Source organism: Onychostruthus taczanowskii, unplaced genomic scaffold (assembly GCF_017590055.1).
Source record: "Onychostruthus taczanowskii isolate IOZ18803 unplaced genomic scaffold, ASM1759005v1 scaffold204, whole genome shotgun sequence".
In the NCBI taxonomy this organism is placed as follows: domain Eukaryota; kingdom Metazoa; phylum Chordata; class Aves; order Passeriformes; family Passeridae; genus Onychostruthus; species Onychostruthus taczanowskii.
In genome coordinates, this window is record NW_024499285.1 from 26,751 (window position 1) to 43,517 (window position 16,767).

The following is a 16,767-nucleotide window of genomic DNA, read 5'->3' on the forward strand; positions in this document are numbered from 1 at the left end:
AAAGCACAGTCTAACAGAATGCATCTTCTGGGAGAGTCAGACACACAATAACTCGCTCTAGTACACTGCACCCAAGCTGTTTTTTGACTAATAATATCAAGGCTGCAGGAGAATATTGGAGAGGCGTGGCAGCTTGGATTACTGCTTAGTTCACCTCTTGGTTGGGGAACCAGGTCGCCTGACAGAGCTGTCTGTGTTGCCAGCGTCAGGAGGATTAACCTTTTATAATCTCTGTGATTTGAATAAGAGATTTTGTTCCTGTCCTCACTGCTCAGTTCAAAGCAGCTGCTGAGAAGAAACTTCAGTGGATCTTCAGAAATGTGTCTGTGTTGGTCAACTCAAAAAGGAAGAAATAGATGTTGCAAGGATTTCTCCTAGCTGTGCATTTTAGCAACTGATTTAAATGTTTGTAGGCTAAATGTATATAGGTGGATTTAGCTCTGGAATCAGGGAAGTTGGCTGAGTCCTCAGTTTCCGTTTTGTTTGCAAGGTGTTCTGTTACACAAATAGTATCAAATCCATTTCTCCATCACCACGCTCTGCTTCCCCAGCCTCTTGGAGAGCAAACTTTGGACAAAAGCAGGGTCTTGTAAGCACATAATAACAAAACTTCAGTCTGTGTTTGTTTTCCCACTTCTCAAGAAAGGTATAACTGATCCAGACCAATCAGTTGGAGGTGGTGCTCACCTGCCTGTGCTAGGTCGTGCCAAAACCAGGAGGGATTACTCAGTCAGCTGAGGTGTATGTGTTTGCCCTTGAGGACTGGTGGTGGTAGTAATAAGGTACTTAGCTCTCTGCTTAGATCCCCACAAAATTTGAAGGATTTTCTTTCGTGTATTGTGGCTGCAGAAGAAGCTCTTCAGTTTTAAAAAAGCCAGACTCTGTTTGCTCTGTCAAACAGGTAGCAAAGCATCTTGCATCTTTGATCGCCCCTTTCTTCTTGACACAGAGCAATATGGGTTTGGTTGTGTTGTCTTCTTTAAAACACCTGATACTGCTGTCAAGTGACAACAAATATGTATAGCAAAACTATGAAATAAGGTGTCTGAAGCTTTCCCCCTTGCTTTTGAAGAAATACCAAAGAGTAATTCACCTGTAATTGCTGGCAGCTTTAAGCATTGATTATGTTGGTGATGGAGGAGGTTCGGTGGTAGAACAGACTGTATGAAACTACTTTCAAAAATGTCACCTGGGTCCTGAGCCTAGGGGCATATTAATTTGTAGAGTAGGTACTGCTGTGTCATCATGTCATGCTCTTTTCTGGGAATTGTCTAGATGTTTGTATGGATGAGATACAGGCTAATGGTGTTGTTTTGCAGCCCTCACTCTCATGGTATGGTTTTTCTTAGTACAAATGCCTGCTGAACGTGTAGAAGGAGCCCCTTGGTCTGCAGGGAAGAAGGCATCTGGTTTGGGACCCAAGTACAAGATGTCATTGATGTCAAGGTAGTTTTTGGGAGCTCTAGCTCCCAAAAATTTGAGCAGTGAGACTGTCAGATTTATTGAAGCAATTGATGTTTTGGGGACAATTAATTTACAAATCTTACTGGCATTGTCATGGTGCTGGTAGGGGGAGATGCAGTATCCAGAAGGCAACCATCTGTGAGACAGCAAAAAAGGTGTCTGTGGCACCTTGCTTGTGAATATTCTTGTGTTACTTGGTTGTGGTTCTTTGAGGAGAAATAGGACTGACACTTCAGAGCCTTTTCTCAGTGAAGAAAACCATCTGAAGGTAGTTTGAGTGGTCCACTGTGTCTTGGAGCTCGGGCCTTTGGCTGAGGCAGGTGGTTGTTGAGGTGACAGCTAGGAGCAAAGTGAAATTTCGGGTACATATTAATGTGTCTGTGGGAAGGTTATGGAGGAGCAAAGCACAATTCTGAATAAGCATCTGAGGATGCTGACTCTTGCCTTGCTAGAATTAACTTGTCAGTTTGCACTGAGATTGTGATTGTTGCTAGATAAGTTGGAAAGGTGAATAATGGGGAAAGGGCTCTCTGCAGAGCAGTGTGCAGGCTGGAGGCACCTTGTGCTCCAGCACTGGCTGTGGGGCTCTTGAGAGCTGGAGCAAGCGCTTTGTGCACAGCCTTTAAGGACAATAATGAGATGCATCGTGTAGAGGAAGGATTTTTTCTGGGCACTGGCATGCTGTCATTTCAGCAAGTCCCAAAGCAGACAGAAGATGGCTTATGATTCTCGATCATTGTTGTAATTACCTGAAAGATAACTTGAACTCAGGGCGTTTGTCTGTTTCGTGCTGGTCAGAGAAGTGTCCTGAGACCACCTGCGTGCCAGCTGAACTGGGGGACTGTGCAAGCAGGAGAAAGAGGGTTAGATACTCTCAGAGCCTAGAAGAGCATCTGCCATGATGGGAATTTCCGGAAGAGTATTCTGGTGTTGGGAATTCCACTCCTCAACTGCCACCTCCTCTTCTCTCTCCTGCTCAGCATTTCACCACACAAGCTTCCTGGACGTAGAAGATGCTGCACTTTTTCTAGTTCCAAGTACATTTAATGTAAAAACTGGAAAATATTTAATGGGCTGTTGACACTCTGGAGTCACTGGCAGTGCAAATCTGTTTCAGGAGGTTGGAAAAGTGAAGACCTGCATGTTCTTAGTTTTTTACTGCTTCCAGCATCTGATTCTAGCTTTCTTGGCTGTATGGTTTATGAATACATTTCCCCCTCCTCCCCTCCCCCCCACTCCTGGACAGAAAAAAACAATAATGTCCTGCTTATTTCAGCTGCTCTTTATCTGAAATCAATTGAATGCTTCCTACTGCCTTTCAGGAAGCTTTTTTCTGGGATCAGCTGTAAGTAAACTTCTTGCAGCTTCTACTGCAAAGTAGAAGTTCCACTAAGTGCTAATGTTTAATGTAATAAAAATTTGAGCTGTGGTTTACCAAATAGCTTATCAATGTTTTAAGCATTTTATTGTTATGATCTCCTGAGGCTTTTTTGGATAAAATGATCTGTATGCTGGATTTCTTCTGCAGTGCTGAATGGTCATGGTGTATTGTATATATTTTGGCAGTGTAGATCCTGTTCCGTGCTAGCTTTTTAGTAAAATCAACATATTTACTTACAAGTTCAGAGATGAGGGTTCTTCTGGGTTTTGGGACCTGTAATTTTGTGAATCTCCTCCCTCCCTTCCTCTCTGTAAACCCTGTCCTAGTTGCTCTACTGCAAATATTGTTCTCCAACCAACAAAAAATACTCTGACCTTGCATCCTGATACTACTTTCCTGAGAAATGTGGTCTAAGAATTTGGGAGAGCAGTCTGATGTTTGTGTCAAGGAAGGAATCAGTTGCAGACCTCTCTAGTTTTTCTTTTGCAATTGGTCCTCTGTCACAGTAGCCTTGTACAAGTTGCGTACATAGTTTGAATTCCATTTTTCCTGTTCTGTAGTTCCATAGTAAAAATGTTTGTGTTTGAGATACGTTTCATTTTTCTGTCCAAAACTGTTCACAGCTGCAATCCCCGTATCTTCTGCAGCACTACTTATTTATTTTTTTTATTTTCAGTAGTGTTTTCTTCACATGTGAATTTCTGTTGGTGAAATAGTTCAAGGAGTATTTCAGTCAGGTGAGTTCTTGAGGTATGCAACAAACAAGAATACCTATGAAACCCTTCAGTTTAGGAAGTTGAAAACCTGTGTGATGTTAAGTCAGTGTGTTGAATCAGATCTGGTAACAGATTAACCTGTAAACAAGACCCAGATGTGTCTCTTAACTGTCTAAATCTATTTTGTCATTGAAAGTGTTCAGAAGTCTACTTGCGTTAACTGCCTAGTACATTAAACCAGAATAGAAAGTAAATTGTCACCCCTTCTGTTGCATGAAATACCTTTTAGATAAGTAGAACCTTTTAAAAGAAGGCTTATTTTGCTGATGAGGACTGACTTTTATTGTAAAATAACCCCCACAGTTGAACAGCTCTTGCCAAAAGATTTGCAGAATTTATATGCTCCTCTAGGTATACTGTGAGAATGTGGGGAATATGTGCAAATGACGGAAGGGGTTTCCTACACAGTTTTTAAATGTGTTCTGTTCATGTTATATAGTAATTTTGGTGGGGATGGAAGAAATGGAATGCTATGAAGCTAAGATGCAAGCTGAGCTGTGCTGTACACATTTACAAAGTTTTATGCAAAAGCTGAGTTGAAAAGTGACAATATTTGCAGGAGGTGTAAAATTACCTACTTCACTGAGGGGATCTGGACGGTTGAGCAAAATAGTTGTATGTATCTTTCATTTTATAACTGGATCAGCACAGTGTATTAACTGTGGGCTTGCTCAGGTTTGTGTAGATTTGCCATCGTATTGTCCTGCAAGCTCTCCCAAATTCATGTGCATGAAATACTGGGGAACAGTCCAGATACCCAGTCACTGTGCAGTGTTGCTCTGATGTTCGCAGGCTGTGGCAGTAATAAGAGATTTAGACAAGACTATAATGTATGGCTTTTACATATAAATGCTAAGCATTTTCTGCTTAGGTTTTAATACTTTGCTCATGAAAGTTCATCCTATACAAGTGAAAATTGTAGCAAGAAATAAATGTTGGGGTCAAGTTTAGTAACCAGAAACATGCAGCAAAATCCCCTTGGGGCTTAGCTGTGAGCCCCAAGTTGTGGGGTGTCTGGACTGTGGAGGGGAGCAGGTGGGGTGCTCTCTTCCTGCAGGTTGTGACTCTTGTGTGCATGCAAGGCCTGGATCTTAACTGACCAGAGAATTTACAGAGGAGCAGGGAAGCATCTAGTGAGGTTTGGCAGTGTGGGATGTGTACATTATGTAGTGCTTTCCTGGAAATCCTTATGAAATGGTGCTGAACCTTGAATGGGAGTAGTGAGTATGTGTCCCCTTAGCACAGAGATTTGGAAAACCCTGCAAGCAGTCACATGTGCCAGCTGCTATCAGTCACTGTCCAGTGGGCACGAAGGGTGGAGTGGCTGGTAGAAAGCTGTTTGTTGGAAATTGTATCATAAATCAAATAAACTTAGTAGCTTTGTGTGCCTCTGGACAGGGTAATGAATTTGCAGATCATCTGAGCAGGAAGATGCTAATTCATGTGAATTAAGAAGGATTCTAATTCATTTTCAAGACATCTGGCAATACAGAAATCTCTTGGGTAGATCAATTTGCTATCACAGACTACAGATTAAAAACTCTCTTTTGCCCACCCCCTTCCTGAGAAGAATCCTTGAGTAATGTGAATAATGGCTGGTTGCTGAAGGAAATATATCCCTCCCTTTGTTTGATGTGGTTCCCAAGGCCTTGGGAAGGGCAAGTCAATCTGTCCTGTGGGCATACAGAGTGGTCAAATTGAAGAAAGCTCTTTGCTATATGATTGGAAAATGCAATATGTGAGTGCTTTGTGGTATGTTGGGCTATTTTTTTTTTTGAAATTTCTACTAACTATTAAAAATTAATGAACTCATATCACATCTATTCCATTTATTCCAGACTACTTATTAAAGCAGATTGATCCCTCGGTTCAGTTGAGGTAAACTTGGCTATCTGGGTTCCCCCACAGTTGTCTCAAAGAGGTAATGGGTTTTTGAAGGACTGTTTCAAGTGGTAAGTCAGAAAAATTCTGTCCTTAGAAGCAACCTTAGTTCTTTGGGCACTGTTGAAAATACATGCTATTTTACTGCTCTCTGCCCATTACCAAGCAGAGTGGCATTTTGCAGTGGCTCTTCTTTCTGGCAGCAAAGCAGTTCTCAGATCAGCCCAGCCCTCTTTTCACATTAAGCAATAACTGAATGTTATCCCCAGCGTACTGTGAATTCAGTCTCAGCTTTTAGGACTGTTGGTCCATGAAGGTACCCGCTGTGTTTCCATCACGTCATTCTCAAAGAGAATACTGGGGCATAAAGTACTCTCTTCTTCCCTGCTTGACTGGAGCAATGTTTATATGTAAACCAGTGGTTTGTTTTGCCTGGCAGAAAAACAAAGTATAAAGTAATGAATGTGACTTAGGTCCTGTGTCTCTCAGTGGCCCCTGAGGCTGCAGGAGCCTTTCTGCAGTAACCACCCCAGCTCTGCGGGGCTCTTCTGGGAGAAGCTGGAGACTGCTCTGGGCTCTGCAGTTACAGCAGAAGCTGTTGAGGTGCTGCTGAGTGCTGGTGACTCCCTGGGACCTCCTGTGCAATTATCCTTCCTCTGAGCTAGTTCAGAGAAATATCTTCCTTCTGAACATAATTTAATTTAAATGCAGTGGAGCCTTTCTTTTTACACCTGTCTCAGACTGGGAATATCAAGGTGGCTATGTCACATTGAATCTTTGTAGCAGACTTGGAAAACCACCAAACTACTGTTTTATCTTGCTTTTCTTTTCTTAGGAATTATGAAGGGAGGGGAAGCGTTTCATGACAGTCAGTATTGCTGTTCTGCTATGGCACTTGCAGTTGGAATTGCAGTTAATGGCATAACTGATGCTGCTGGGCTTTAATAGGGATAGTGTGAAACAAAACAGTGACAGTTGAAATCGCAGGTGAGGTCACTTCATGATCTCTGCTTCCTCTAGGCTAGAACACCTTTTGGGTTTGAGTAGTGGAAAAGATGAGGTTTCCTCACTTTCTGGTGGAAGATGAGGGTGTGCATGTTTTGATCTCCAGGGCAGGGAAAGAGTTTGTGGAGTCTCCCTCCTTGCAGGTATTCAAGAACCCTCTGGACACAATGCTGTGCTCTGGAATGACCCTGCTTGAGCAGGGAGGTTGGACCAGATGACCCGCTGTGTTCCTTTCCAACATGACCCATTCATGAAAGGTGCTGGTGTGTCAGGGTGGGATCTCCAGGGACGTAGCAGTCCTTCTTAAAAGTGCCAGTCTTGAGCCAGTTGCCAGCCTGTCATGGATTTTATCAGTAACTTCCTAAGAAGTGAGTAGGAGGCATTGATTTTCTGGCTCTGGGATGGAATATAGCTGTTAGTGCAGTGTTTAGGCTGCAAAATTGTTTCCAAAGGCTGAGTTACAGAAAGTTAAGGGCTGGAGCACTGCCTAACCACTCCATCCCTCACAGAAGGGATCTCCTCCCTTCTGCGTGCCTGCTGGAGGGCGCATGGGTGTGAATTTGGTGTGTTGACTCAGTCTTGGGTGGTATCAGCAGCTTGCTGTGGTCTCTTATTTATGTTGTTTAAGCAACCTTTGCACCTAGTGCTGCATGTCACTGAAGTCTGAGCACCTGGAAAAGGTGAGAAAAGCAGAGTGAAATGGAAATATGTATTGATTCTGCTGTTCAGCTGGGGAAAGTTACTGTAGAAGTTAGAGTGCTCTCAAAAACACATTAATGCTGCATTTGTGTTTCACAGAGAGGAGGAAGCTATTTATCAAATAGCTGATCAGGAGAATGCATTTTGAATGCTCTGCTTTCAGCATTGCATTGCTTCTTAAAAGTGGTAATGAAAACTGTGCCCTTTCATTCTTCTGGTTTCTCCCACTGCTCCTCCATGGCGCTGTATTGTCTCTTGCGAAGGGATGTAGGTTTTGTTCTAGTGTGGGGAGTGACCGGGTGGTAGGTCATGTGCTGGATTTAGTTAGAATGTAATCTTTTGGCCATCTGCTCAGGCACTCCCTGTGTTGCATTCCTCTCCTTTGCAAGCAAGTGTTGCAGGTGATCTGCGATGTGCAGGTGTTCAGAACACTCGGGTTCCCTTTATCTGAGTATGACCACGTGCCTGCTTAGGACGTTTGAGCAGTGTTTTCTGAGCCTTGCAGTAATTTGGCATGCTTAATTTTAATTATCTCACTGGTGTATGTAGCACCTGCTCAGAAAACCAAAAACAAACATCCAGACTGTTCGAAAAATATGTGGATAACAGGCTTTCTCCTTTGAACTGAGTTTAAGAATATTTTGGTATATACTCTGCTATTGTTTTTTGTCTTCTCACAATGATTCTGGATTTTTTTTTTTTTAATTTCTGGCTTGTGTTTTCCTTTCCTAGTCTTTAGAAGTTTGTCTGACCCTCCAGTTCTTTGTAAGTGATGGCTGTAGAGCATCTGGAATCTTGCTATGGCTTTTCAAAAAAAAATATTTTAGTTTAGTTTAGTTTACTTTTTTTTTTTTTATTAAGTTGCAGGCAATACTTCAACTTAATTTCTGTTTTGTGTCTGATTAGAGTAATGCCAAAATGGTGAGAGATGCTTAGAGGGAAGAAAAAAATCTCTGGATGAATTTAATGTTTACATTAAATTTTGTCTGCTTTCTAATAACTCCATGGAATAGATGTATCTCTATATGCTCAAGTCTTTTTTGGAGATTAAATGAAATTTTGTGTGCAGGAAGAGCAGGTGCATCTCTGTGCATCTCTTTCATAAGTGTTGCACATGGCGCTGCAAAGCACTAGGTCTTGCCTTCCTTTCTAATTTTCTATCATTTTCATTCCCACCCTGGTGTCCTGCTCATCCTGTGCAGTGGCATAGGATTGGCATAGTTCGATGTTTGCATCTGAGAGGATGCACTTCGTGTGCCGCCGAGTTTGCTGAGACAAGCCATTTGAAACTGAACAGAATTTGACATCTCCAGCTGGTTTAAAAATGCTTCTTCCCCAGAGAGCGGGAGTACTGTGGGATAACTGGGAGTGAGTCAGGAAATACCTGAGCTAGACCATTAACTTACGTTATGTTTAGGTTTTTGCTTTGCGGCAATGCAGGAGCATCTGTACCTGTAAAATCTGGTGTTGCTGGGTGCTCTAGAGAATAATTTCATTTTGTGGTACAAGTTTTATATTTTAAAAATGAGATTTTATATTATAAAAATGTACTGTTACACATGGCTTGATTTCAAAGTACTTTCATGCTGTGTCATGTAGCAGTGAATTTTCAGCCTTTGCTGTAATGCTGAGTAACTAAGGCATCAGTAACTAATGCAGAGCTTCAGAACTCAACTTTGAGTCCTTCCTGAGAGCTTGGCATAGAGGAGCTCTAACGAGAGAAGGAGCAGGTGTGTGTACAGATGTTTCCTTAGTAGTGTTCTTTTGGAAAGCTGTGGCCCTTTGTAGCATTGTGCATGGTGTATGGTGCAATGCATCTCACCTGCAAGTTCCCTGGGCTGACAAACAGGCTGGGTCTTAGCAGTGCCTAGCAGCCCATTCCATCTCCAAACTCCCAGAAATTCAAGCTCTTATATGGGGAATCCTGCAGTCTCCCAGCCAGTCATGGGAGATGTTCTGGGAGCTGCACTTCTGCAATGCTTTCTGCACACCCCTAGGAAGTGCTTTCCCATGGGGCTAACAAAATAAAAACACACTCAAGTAATTTTTCATGGGAATTTTTTGGACATGCTATGTAGGCTTGCAGATAGAGCAAAAGAATTACTGATGAGATGAGACTCCCAGGTTTGTGATTCAGCTCTTAGTTATACGTTCTATTTATTGCATGCACTTGGTAATTTATTTGCATGCACTTTGTCTAGAGGAATGGTGCTCATTCCTGGAAGTTGCTAATGATTCAGTTTTTGACATGTGGGTCTGTAGCAGGCTTGTGATCTTTGTTTAGTCTGACTGCTTCCCCTGGGTATCCATGATGCAGCCCTTGCTGAAGCCCTAAACAGGCAACCCCTCTCAGCTGCTGAGGCAGTGCAGGGTTTGCTGCCTTTCATCAAAGGAACCTTTGATGAATATTTAGGAGCTGTGACCGCAATGTACAAATGGCATCTGTCTCTTAGTTTGCATATTGCTGATGCAGAGGCTGTGTCTCTTCTCTGTGTTTAGGAGCCAGTGGCCCACTCCAGCTGCTTTTTTAGCAAATAATACCAAATTTCTACACTGGGGTTGCCTCTGCTTCCCTGCTAACAGTAGTGGAGCTTGTCACAAACAGGGAGAGGCCAGCAGAAGCTTTCTGTGTGTCCACTGCCTGCTTTTGCCTTTTTTCCCCAGGCACATGCGCTTGTTTCTTTGTCTCCTGCCTCTTGCAGAGGAGGGGAGCAGGGAGGTTCAGACATTAGCTGGTGCCTGCCCACTTCAGGGCAGTATTTAATGAAACGTCTGCTTTTGTGTGGTATGCAAAGGAGCCTAGAAAGTGGATAGATTGTCCTGCATATTTCTCAGTGGCTAAACAGACTGATACAGAGATTTAAAGGCATCTGCATCTTCAGTCAAGAACAGTGGCCCGCACTTTTTTGCTTGCACCATTACGTTCAGCATCAGGTGTGCTTCAGGCCCTGAATCTGGGAGAAAATGAACCAATTTATTTTGGACCTAAAGGCTTGTGGGCCTTGTCAGTCTAGGTGAAAGCTCCAGCCCTTTTAGCAGTAATGGTTCCTAATGTACCTGGTGCAGCATTTTCCTTCATGCAGGCATCTGCCTGGACTGTAAATGCTCACAAAGGAGAATTTCTCAAATAGCAATCTCAATAGACTGTTATCACACTTTGTTGCTGCTTTGCTGCTCTGAGTGCAATGGTGTCAGGGTATTTAAAAAAAAAAAAAAAAAAAAAAAAAGTTTGTTTCCAGAACTTTTATATTGAAAATTGGACACTGTGAGCCTCTAATAAGTATTGGCAGCTCTGTTTCCTAGAGGAAGTTTTACTGCACCAGCTTTTAAATATTTTTGTTCTTTGGTATATCTTGCTTCCTATCTTGTTAATGTGTTTTCTTCTTAGGCTTAGTTTTCCACTGGGACAGCTAGCTGGAGCCTGGAGATGTCTTCCCTTAGTGCTTACACTTAGCAATTCTAGTGAGGATATGAGCTTGCAAAAGGGAAATGTAAACAAAATCTCCCCTAGGTAGACATGGACCTTCTCCATCTGGTGAGATAAGAGCCAATACTGTTTTATGTTTTAACAATTCTATTTTTATATATAAATACTGTCCTGGAATTAAATTAACAGAGTAGAGGTTGTAAAAATGACATTTGAGTTTACACTGCTGTTTGTTTGGCTTATTGAATTTAATTGACAATGTCATAGTATAGAGCTACTTACAGAGCTGCTCTTCAGGCTTGATGATTTTCAATTTGTGCTCTGCTATACCGTGTTTAGAGAATTTCTTTGTTTATAAAGAATTGTTTATTTCTTCTAGAGTGTTTGTAAGTAACCTTATAAGTGAGATGGTATGAAATGACATCTTGCTAAGCAGCAGTTACTTCTGGTTGCAAAGGGGTGATGTTGAGATTGCTTTGCATTAGACATATCACATTGCTTTCTAAACATTAAGTTTGTGATTGTTTTTTTAAATGCATGACTTTAGAGAGCTGCCATGGGGTACAACAGTTTTTGTCTCCAGATCTGTTTACTGAGTGTGAATTTCCAGCTGCTAGGACTGTGTGGGGATGTTGTCCAGTTAATATGATGCACTGTGCTGCTTTAACTCAAAGGAAACTAGCACGACAAAATCACTGACAGTCTCTTATTTTGTTCTTTTCCTTTTTTGTCTTTACAGTAAAAAAAGCTAAACTCCATGGACCACCAGGTAAGTCATGCTCTTCTGCTTGTTTGCAGCAATGGGGACCTCAGCTCTATCACTGCTGTTCGTGGTGTTTCCAGTTCGTGGTGCCTCCAGTTTTTCTCCACTTCATCTCAGCTCCTTCATGTTCTCCTTAGGAGTGACCTAATCTACCTTGAGAATCCAGGCAGTTTGAATTAGTAGAAAAGTTGAGGCTGTGACCTGGTGTCACAGAGATAAGAAACCTCTGTCTGCTCAACTTGGCCTGAACAGGTGATGAATGAGGAAATGTGTTCCTTAACTGTCACCCTTCCCCACCCACCCGGCCCTTTCATCTCATCCTGCTGCTTTCCCTGTTCAAAACAGGGTCTGAAAATATCCACTAAGCAGAACTGGTGTGTGTGTCTGCGGATTTAGTGCCTTCTCAATCCTGACTGGGTCTGCTGGATGGGACTGCAGAAGTGAATCTGAATGTGGCAGTCAGTAATGGCTGCGCTTGGAGTTAAAATCCCATCCAGGTTTTGTGTGTGCAACAACTGGTCACACCCAGAATTTACAGTCTGGGCAACTTCTTTTCACTGTGGTTCAGAAGCTAGCAAGGAATCCCTTAGCAAGCAAATAGATTTATCAATTGAAATTCAGTGTACAGTTTACAAAAGAATAAGCACTTTTATAAAATTCCTGTAAATAAAAGCTTCTGGCATACCACCTATTCAAGTGTTTGGATCTGAAACAGTTGCCCACCTGTATTCATAACTTAATTGTTCAGCTTAATTCTTTCAATATAGCCATCCTCAGATTATGGCAGAAAACTTTCCAGGACTCATCCATATTCCACAGCAGATCAAGATCTGTCTGTGCACCAACCTTTAATTTCCAGGGAAGGAAAACTGAGTGCCCAGACTGGAAGGGAGACAGTGTGCACTTTATCTTTTCCCTAATCAAGAGACCTGCTGACAAATGCAAAAGATTTGTCCTCTAGACTAGGTTTAATTCAGCCAAGGTGTGTGGTTTCACTGACAAGCTCAGTGTCCCACGAGGATGCAGGAGTAAAATAGACAGGGAGGGGTAATGTAGTAATGAATAACTGGGTATGTAAGAATCACAATTCAGTGACTCTGACTCCTTCCTGAGCTTCTGGGTCATGTAATTTCAGTTTCTTCCCTTCGTGTTAGGATATTGTAAGCTGGATGCTGAGGTGTGCTATAGTGACCTACAGCAATGATGCATTAAAATTGTACAATCATACAGTCATAGAATATTAAGGATTTGGAAGGGACCTAAAGAATTACCTAGCTCCATGCCATGGGCAGGGACACCTTCCACTAGACCAGGCTGCCCAGTGCCTTACCTGCCTGGCCTCAAACTCTACCAGGACTGGGCATCCACAGCTTCCTCATGCAACCTGAGCCAGTGTCTCAACACCTTCACAGTAAAGAATTTCTTGCTAATATTCTATCTAAATTTCACCTCTTTCAATTTGTACCTATTATTCCCTGTCCTGTCACTATGGTCCCTGATGAAGAGTAACTTCCTGGATTCCCTGTAGGCCCCTTCAGATATTGGAAGATTGCTGTGAGATCTCTACACAATCTTCTCTGTGCCAGTCTGAACTGTCCTGACTTCCTGAGCCTGTCTTCTTAAGGGAGGTGCTCCGCTCTTCTTACTGACTTTGTTTCCTCCTCTGCACTTCCTCCAACACTTGTGTGTCTTTCTTATGATGGAGATGCCAGAACTGTATACAGTAATCCAGGTGGGATGTCACAGGAGTAGAGGGAATGAATTTTCTTCCTCGACCTGCTGCTCACACTCCTTTGGTTGCAGGATGCATTTGACTTTCTGGGCTGCGAGCACACACTGCTGGCTTATGTTGAGTTACTAATCAGCCAACTTTATGAGTTTTGCACAGTCCCGCCTCTCCAGCCTGTCCAGGTCCCTCTGAACGGCATCCCTTCCCTCCAGAGCATGACTGCACCACACAGCTTGGTGTCACCGGTGAACTTGCTGAGGGTGCCCCTGATCCCACTGTTCTGTCACTGACAAGGATGATGAACAGTATCAGCCCCAGTTTCTGACCCCTGAGGGACACCACTTGTCACTGGTAACCAGGTGGATGTTGAATCACTGACCACAAGTCTTTGGGTTTGGCCAGCCAGCCAGTTCTTTATCCACAGAATCGTCCATCCATCAAATCCATGGCTGATTTAAAGACAAAGGTGTTGTGCTTTGCAACATCAGTTACTCTGCCCCATCCAACAGTGCTGTAGCCCTAGAGGGGCATCAAATTTGTCAGCTATGTTTCCCCTTTGTAAAGCCACCTTGGCTGTTACATCTTTGTTTTCAATGTGAAATTTTGACAATATTAAAATTGACTTTAATTCGAACACTGTGAAATGATGCACAGAACATTGAACTATTAAAATATGTACACTGCTTTCTGGGTACTTAACATGTTTTGTTGCAGGCTGATTGAAACTGATAGATAGGCCTGAGGTGATAATTCCCTTTAAAGGGAGTTTGAGCCTTCTTGCATGCTGATATTCAAACTTTGAATGTGTCTGTGCTTTCCTGCTTTTGGTTTTTTTAGCAAAGAGATAACAAAAATTAGGAAAAAAAGTTCTTCCAGGATTTTTCTTCAGATTTAAAATTAAAAGCAAAATATCTAAACAGAGGCTTTCTTGTCTGGATGTGAGTGTGATGTGGTTTTCCTAGGTCAGGTCTGTTTCTTCACACTTAGCAATAAATCTGTATTTTTCTTCTGACCCTGACTGGCCTGTAAAGTTCTTTGTGGACTCATGGGTGGAAAACTGAATTGGGACTAGGAGAGCAGTTGGGTCAGGAGGGAAGAGATTATATGACTGACACAATCTCTTGCTTGTATGGGTCAGGAGGGAAGAGATTATATGACCAGCCCCGTCTTCTGCTTGTATGTTTTGCAAGTTTATTTTTCACACTGTTTGGTATACATGATGAGTCCTGTGCCTTTGGACTGTCTCTTCTTCCTTTTGTCTGTATTTCAGGAGTGGCATCATACTAAGTGTCTGTGATCTTTAGGATTTTTTACTCCTTGTCCTTGTCTTACTGCAAGTGAACACTTGGGTTTTTTTGTTCATTTGTGCTTGGATTTCTAAAAAAGCTGTGATTGAAAATTTGATGCATGTGGAAAACATCTTGAACCTTTGGCTTCTTAAACCCAGTGATACCTTCCCATATGGGCTTTTCATCTGAGGCCTCTCTGGATGCGCTGTAGGAACTGAAAACATTGCAGTGTTGAAGGTGATGTGGTGAAAGAGTATGACGATGGAGGTAACATTTGGTGTTTCATCCCCCAGATAAATTCAATACGTATGTGACCTTGAAAGTGCAAAATGTGAAGAGCACGACGGTGGCCGTGCGAGGCGACCAGCCCTGCTGGGAACAGGATTTTATGTTGTAAGTATGGTGGTGCACAGCATGAAGTGCTTGTGGTTGAGTCCTTCTGCAGCCCTGGTGTTCATACAGAGCTGCTGGTGTGTGTAGGAATCGGAATGTTTGGATAGGTAAAATGCACAACCTATTGACAACCTAAATTATTTTCTTTCCTGTTGTACACATTGGCCTGTGGTGGAAGATGTGTGTTGGGAGATTGTCTCGGCTGGTGCCATGGACTGGCAATTGCCAGTCAGGTCTGTAGTGAGCGGCTGAGTCTGGGGCGGAACTGGGAAGTTGCTGTGTGGGTTGGGTCTGGATTGATGTTGTCCTTGGCCAGTATGTGCACAGCTGTGCCTGTAAGCTGAGACACACACACACACCTACAGCATAGCTTAGCCAAGGACTAAAGGCCCATAGCTGAGCTTAAATGGAGCTCCTGGGTGGGGGAAGAGTGTTGGAGAGGCTGCTCAGGGCAATTAAAGGCTGTAGTTAGTGCACTCAGGGCCTCTACGAGGTGATCCTGGTTACCTCAGTTGGGAGCTGCTCCGTGAGCAGCAGAACCAGTTCATTCCAGCTTTCCTGGGGCTTCTGGTGCACTTGGCACTTCTGATTTGCTTTGGTTTTCATAGACGTGACATATAGTCAAGGATTTCCCAGTATCTTTTAGAAGGGTGGGGTTTTTTTCTGGTGGATAAATTGATTGGTTGATTATACTGCATCTGCTTCTGTTTCTATAGCTTTGTAAGGCAAATTGAACTAAATTTACTAAATGGGGGGGGGGGGGGGAAATTATGTATTCATCTTGTGGGGTCAAAGCTAGTGCTGCTGTTTCTCAGTGGGTTTGAGGTGTTTACTTAGTATCTGTAGTATGACACTCCCCATGGAATTTTGTGAATATGTTTCCTAATCCAGCCTCAGTTTGTTTCTCCTCAGGTGAAAGTGGGAGGTTGTTGCCTCAGGTTAAGGAGGTCACCTGGGTCAGTACAGTATTTTCATCATAGCTGTGCTCTCACCTCCCTTGTTTGGTAGTACTCTGCTTTTGGAGCAGCACAAGAGGTGTGTGCTCCTGCACAGAGAGTCTGGAGCCTGTCCTTTGGCATCTGGTGAAAGGCACACGCCCCTGAACACCAGCTGCTCAGCTCTGCAGCTCCTGGTCAGACAGAGGCCACGGCTGTCACTGATGTAAAACATTTCAGGACTGGGTAAGGCTGGGACAAGGAATTGAACCTACCCTTCAAGTACATGCCCATGCTCAAACTACTAACTCTTTCTGCCTGTGATTTGTGCTCATCCTGTGGGCAGGAGCTAGTTTTAAACCCAGCCAGCTATGAAGGAGACTTCTCAGTGGTGATTTAAGAAAGCACTTGAATGTGTTGGATGAAGGCTCCTGTGGTTGCTTCTCCTCCCTCCCCTCAAGCAGCTCCTGGAGCTGCACTGGTACTAGCTGAGAGCTAAGCTAGCCTGCTGTAAAGTCACTGAGATGCTCCACAATTAGTTGCTAGGGAATATGGAAGCAGAATATTAGCTGAACTACCTTGCCATTATTGTCCCTGCTTTAGCCAGGCAACTCTACAGTAGTTCTGGTGTCTCCTTATAATAGAAATATTACATGTGGGAACAAATGTGTTTTGCATGATCCTATGTACATTAAGTTGTCCTAGGGGAAACAGTGCTGGTATTCCAATACTGCTGTTCTCTAGTTTGCTCTTTTTCTTTCTGGAGTTGGAGAAGGATTTTTTGAAACTCCAGAAGGATTTCTTTCTGGAGTTGGAGAAGGATTTTGTCTCCTATTATAAGGAGACACCAGAACTACTCTACAGTAGTTCTGGTGTCTCCTTATAATAGAAATATTACATGTGGGAACAAATGTGTTTTGCATGATCCTATGTACATTAAGTTGTCCTAGGGGAAACAGTGCTGGTATTCCAATACTGCTGTTCTCTAGTTTGCTCTTTTTCTTTCTGGAGTTGGAGAAGGATTT

General features: G+C 42.9%; 1 protein-coding gene across 2 annotated transcripts in view; it reads left to right on the top strand.

The window, feature by feature from the left end:
• UNC13B (unc-13 homolog B) overlaps positions 1 to 16,767 on the top strand; it is a 208,263-nt gene that overhangs the window by 14,967 nt on the left and 176,529 nt on the right. For both annotated transcript variants that reach the window (XM_041403854.1, XM_041403855.1), the window contains exons 2-3: positions 11,373 to 11,402; positions 14,708 to 14,807. In XM_041403854.1, the coding sequence (XP_041259788.1) occupies positions 11,373 to 11,402; positions 14,708 to 14,807 (130 nt within the window). The remainder of the gene's footprint in view (positions 1 to 11,372; positions 11,403 to 14,707; positions 14,808 to 16,767) is intronic.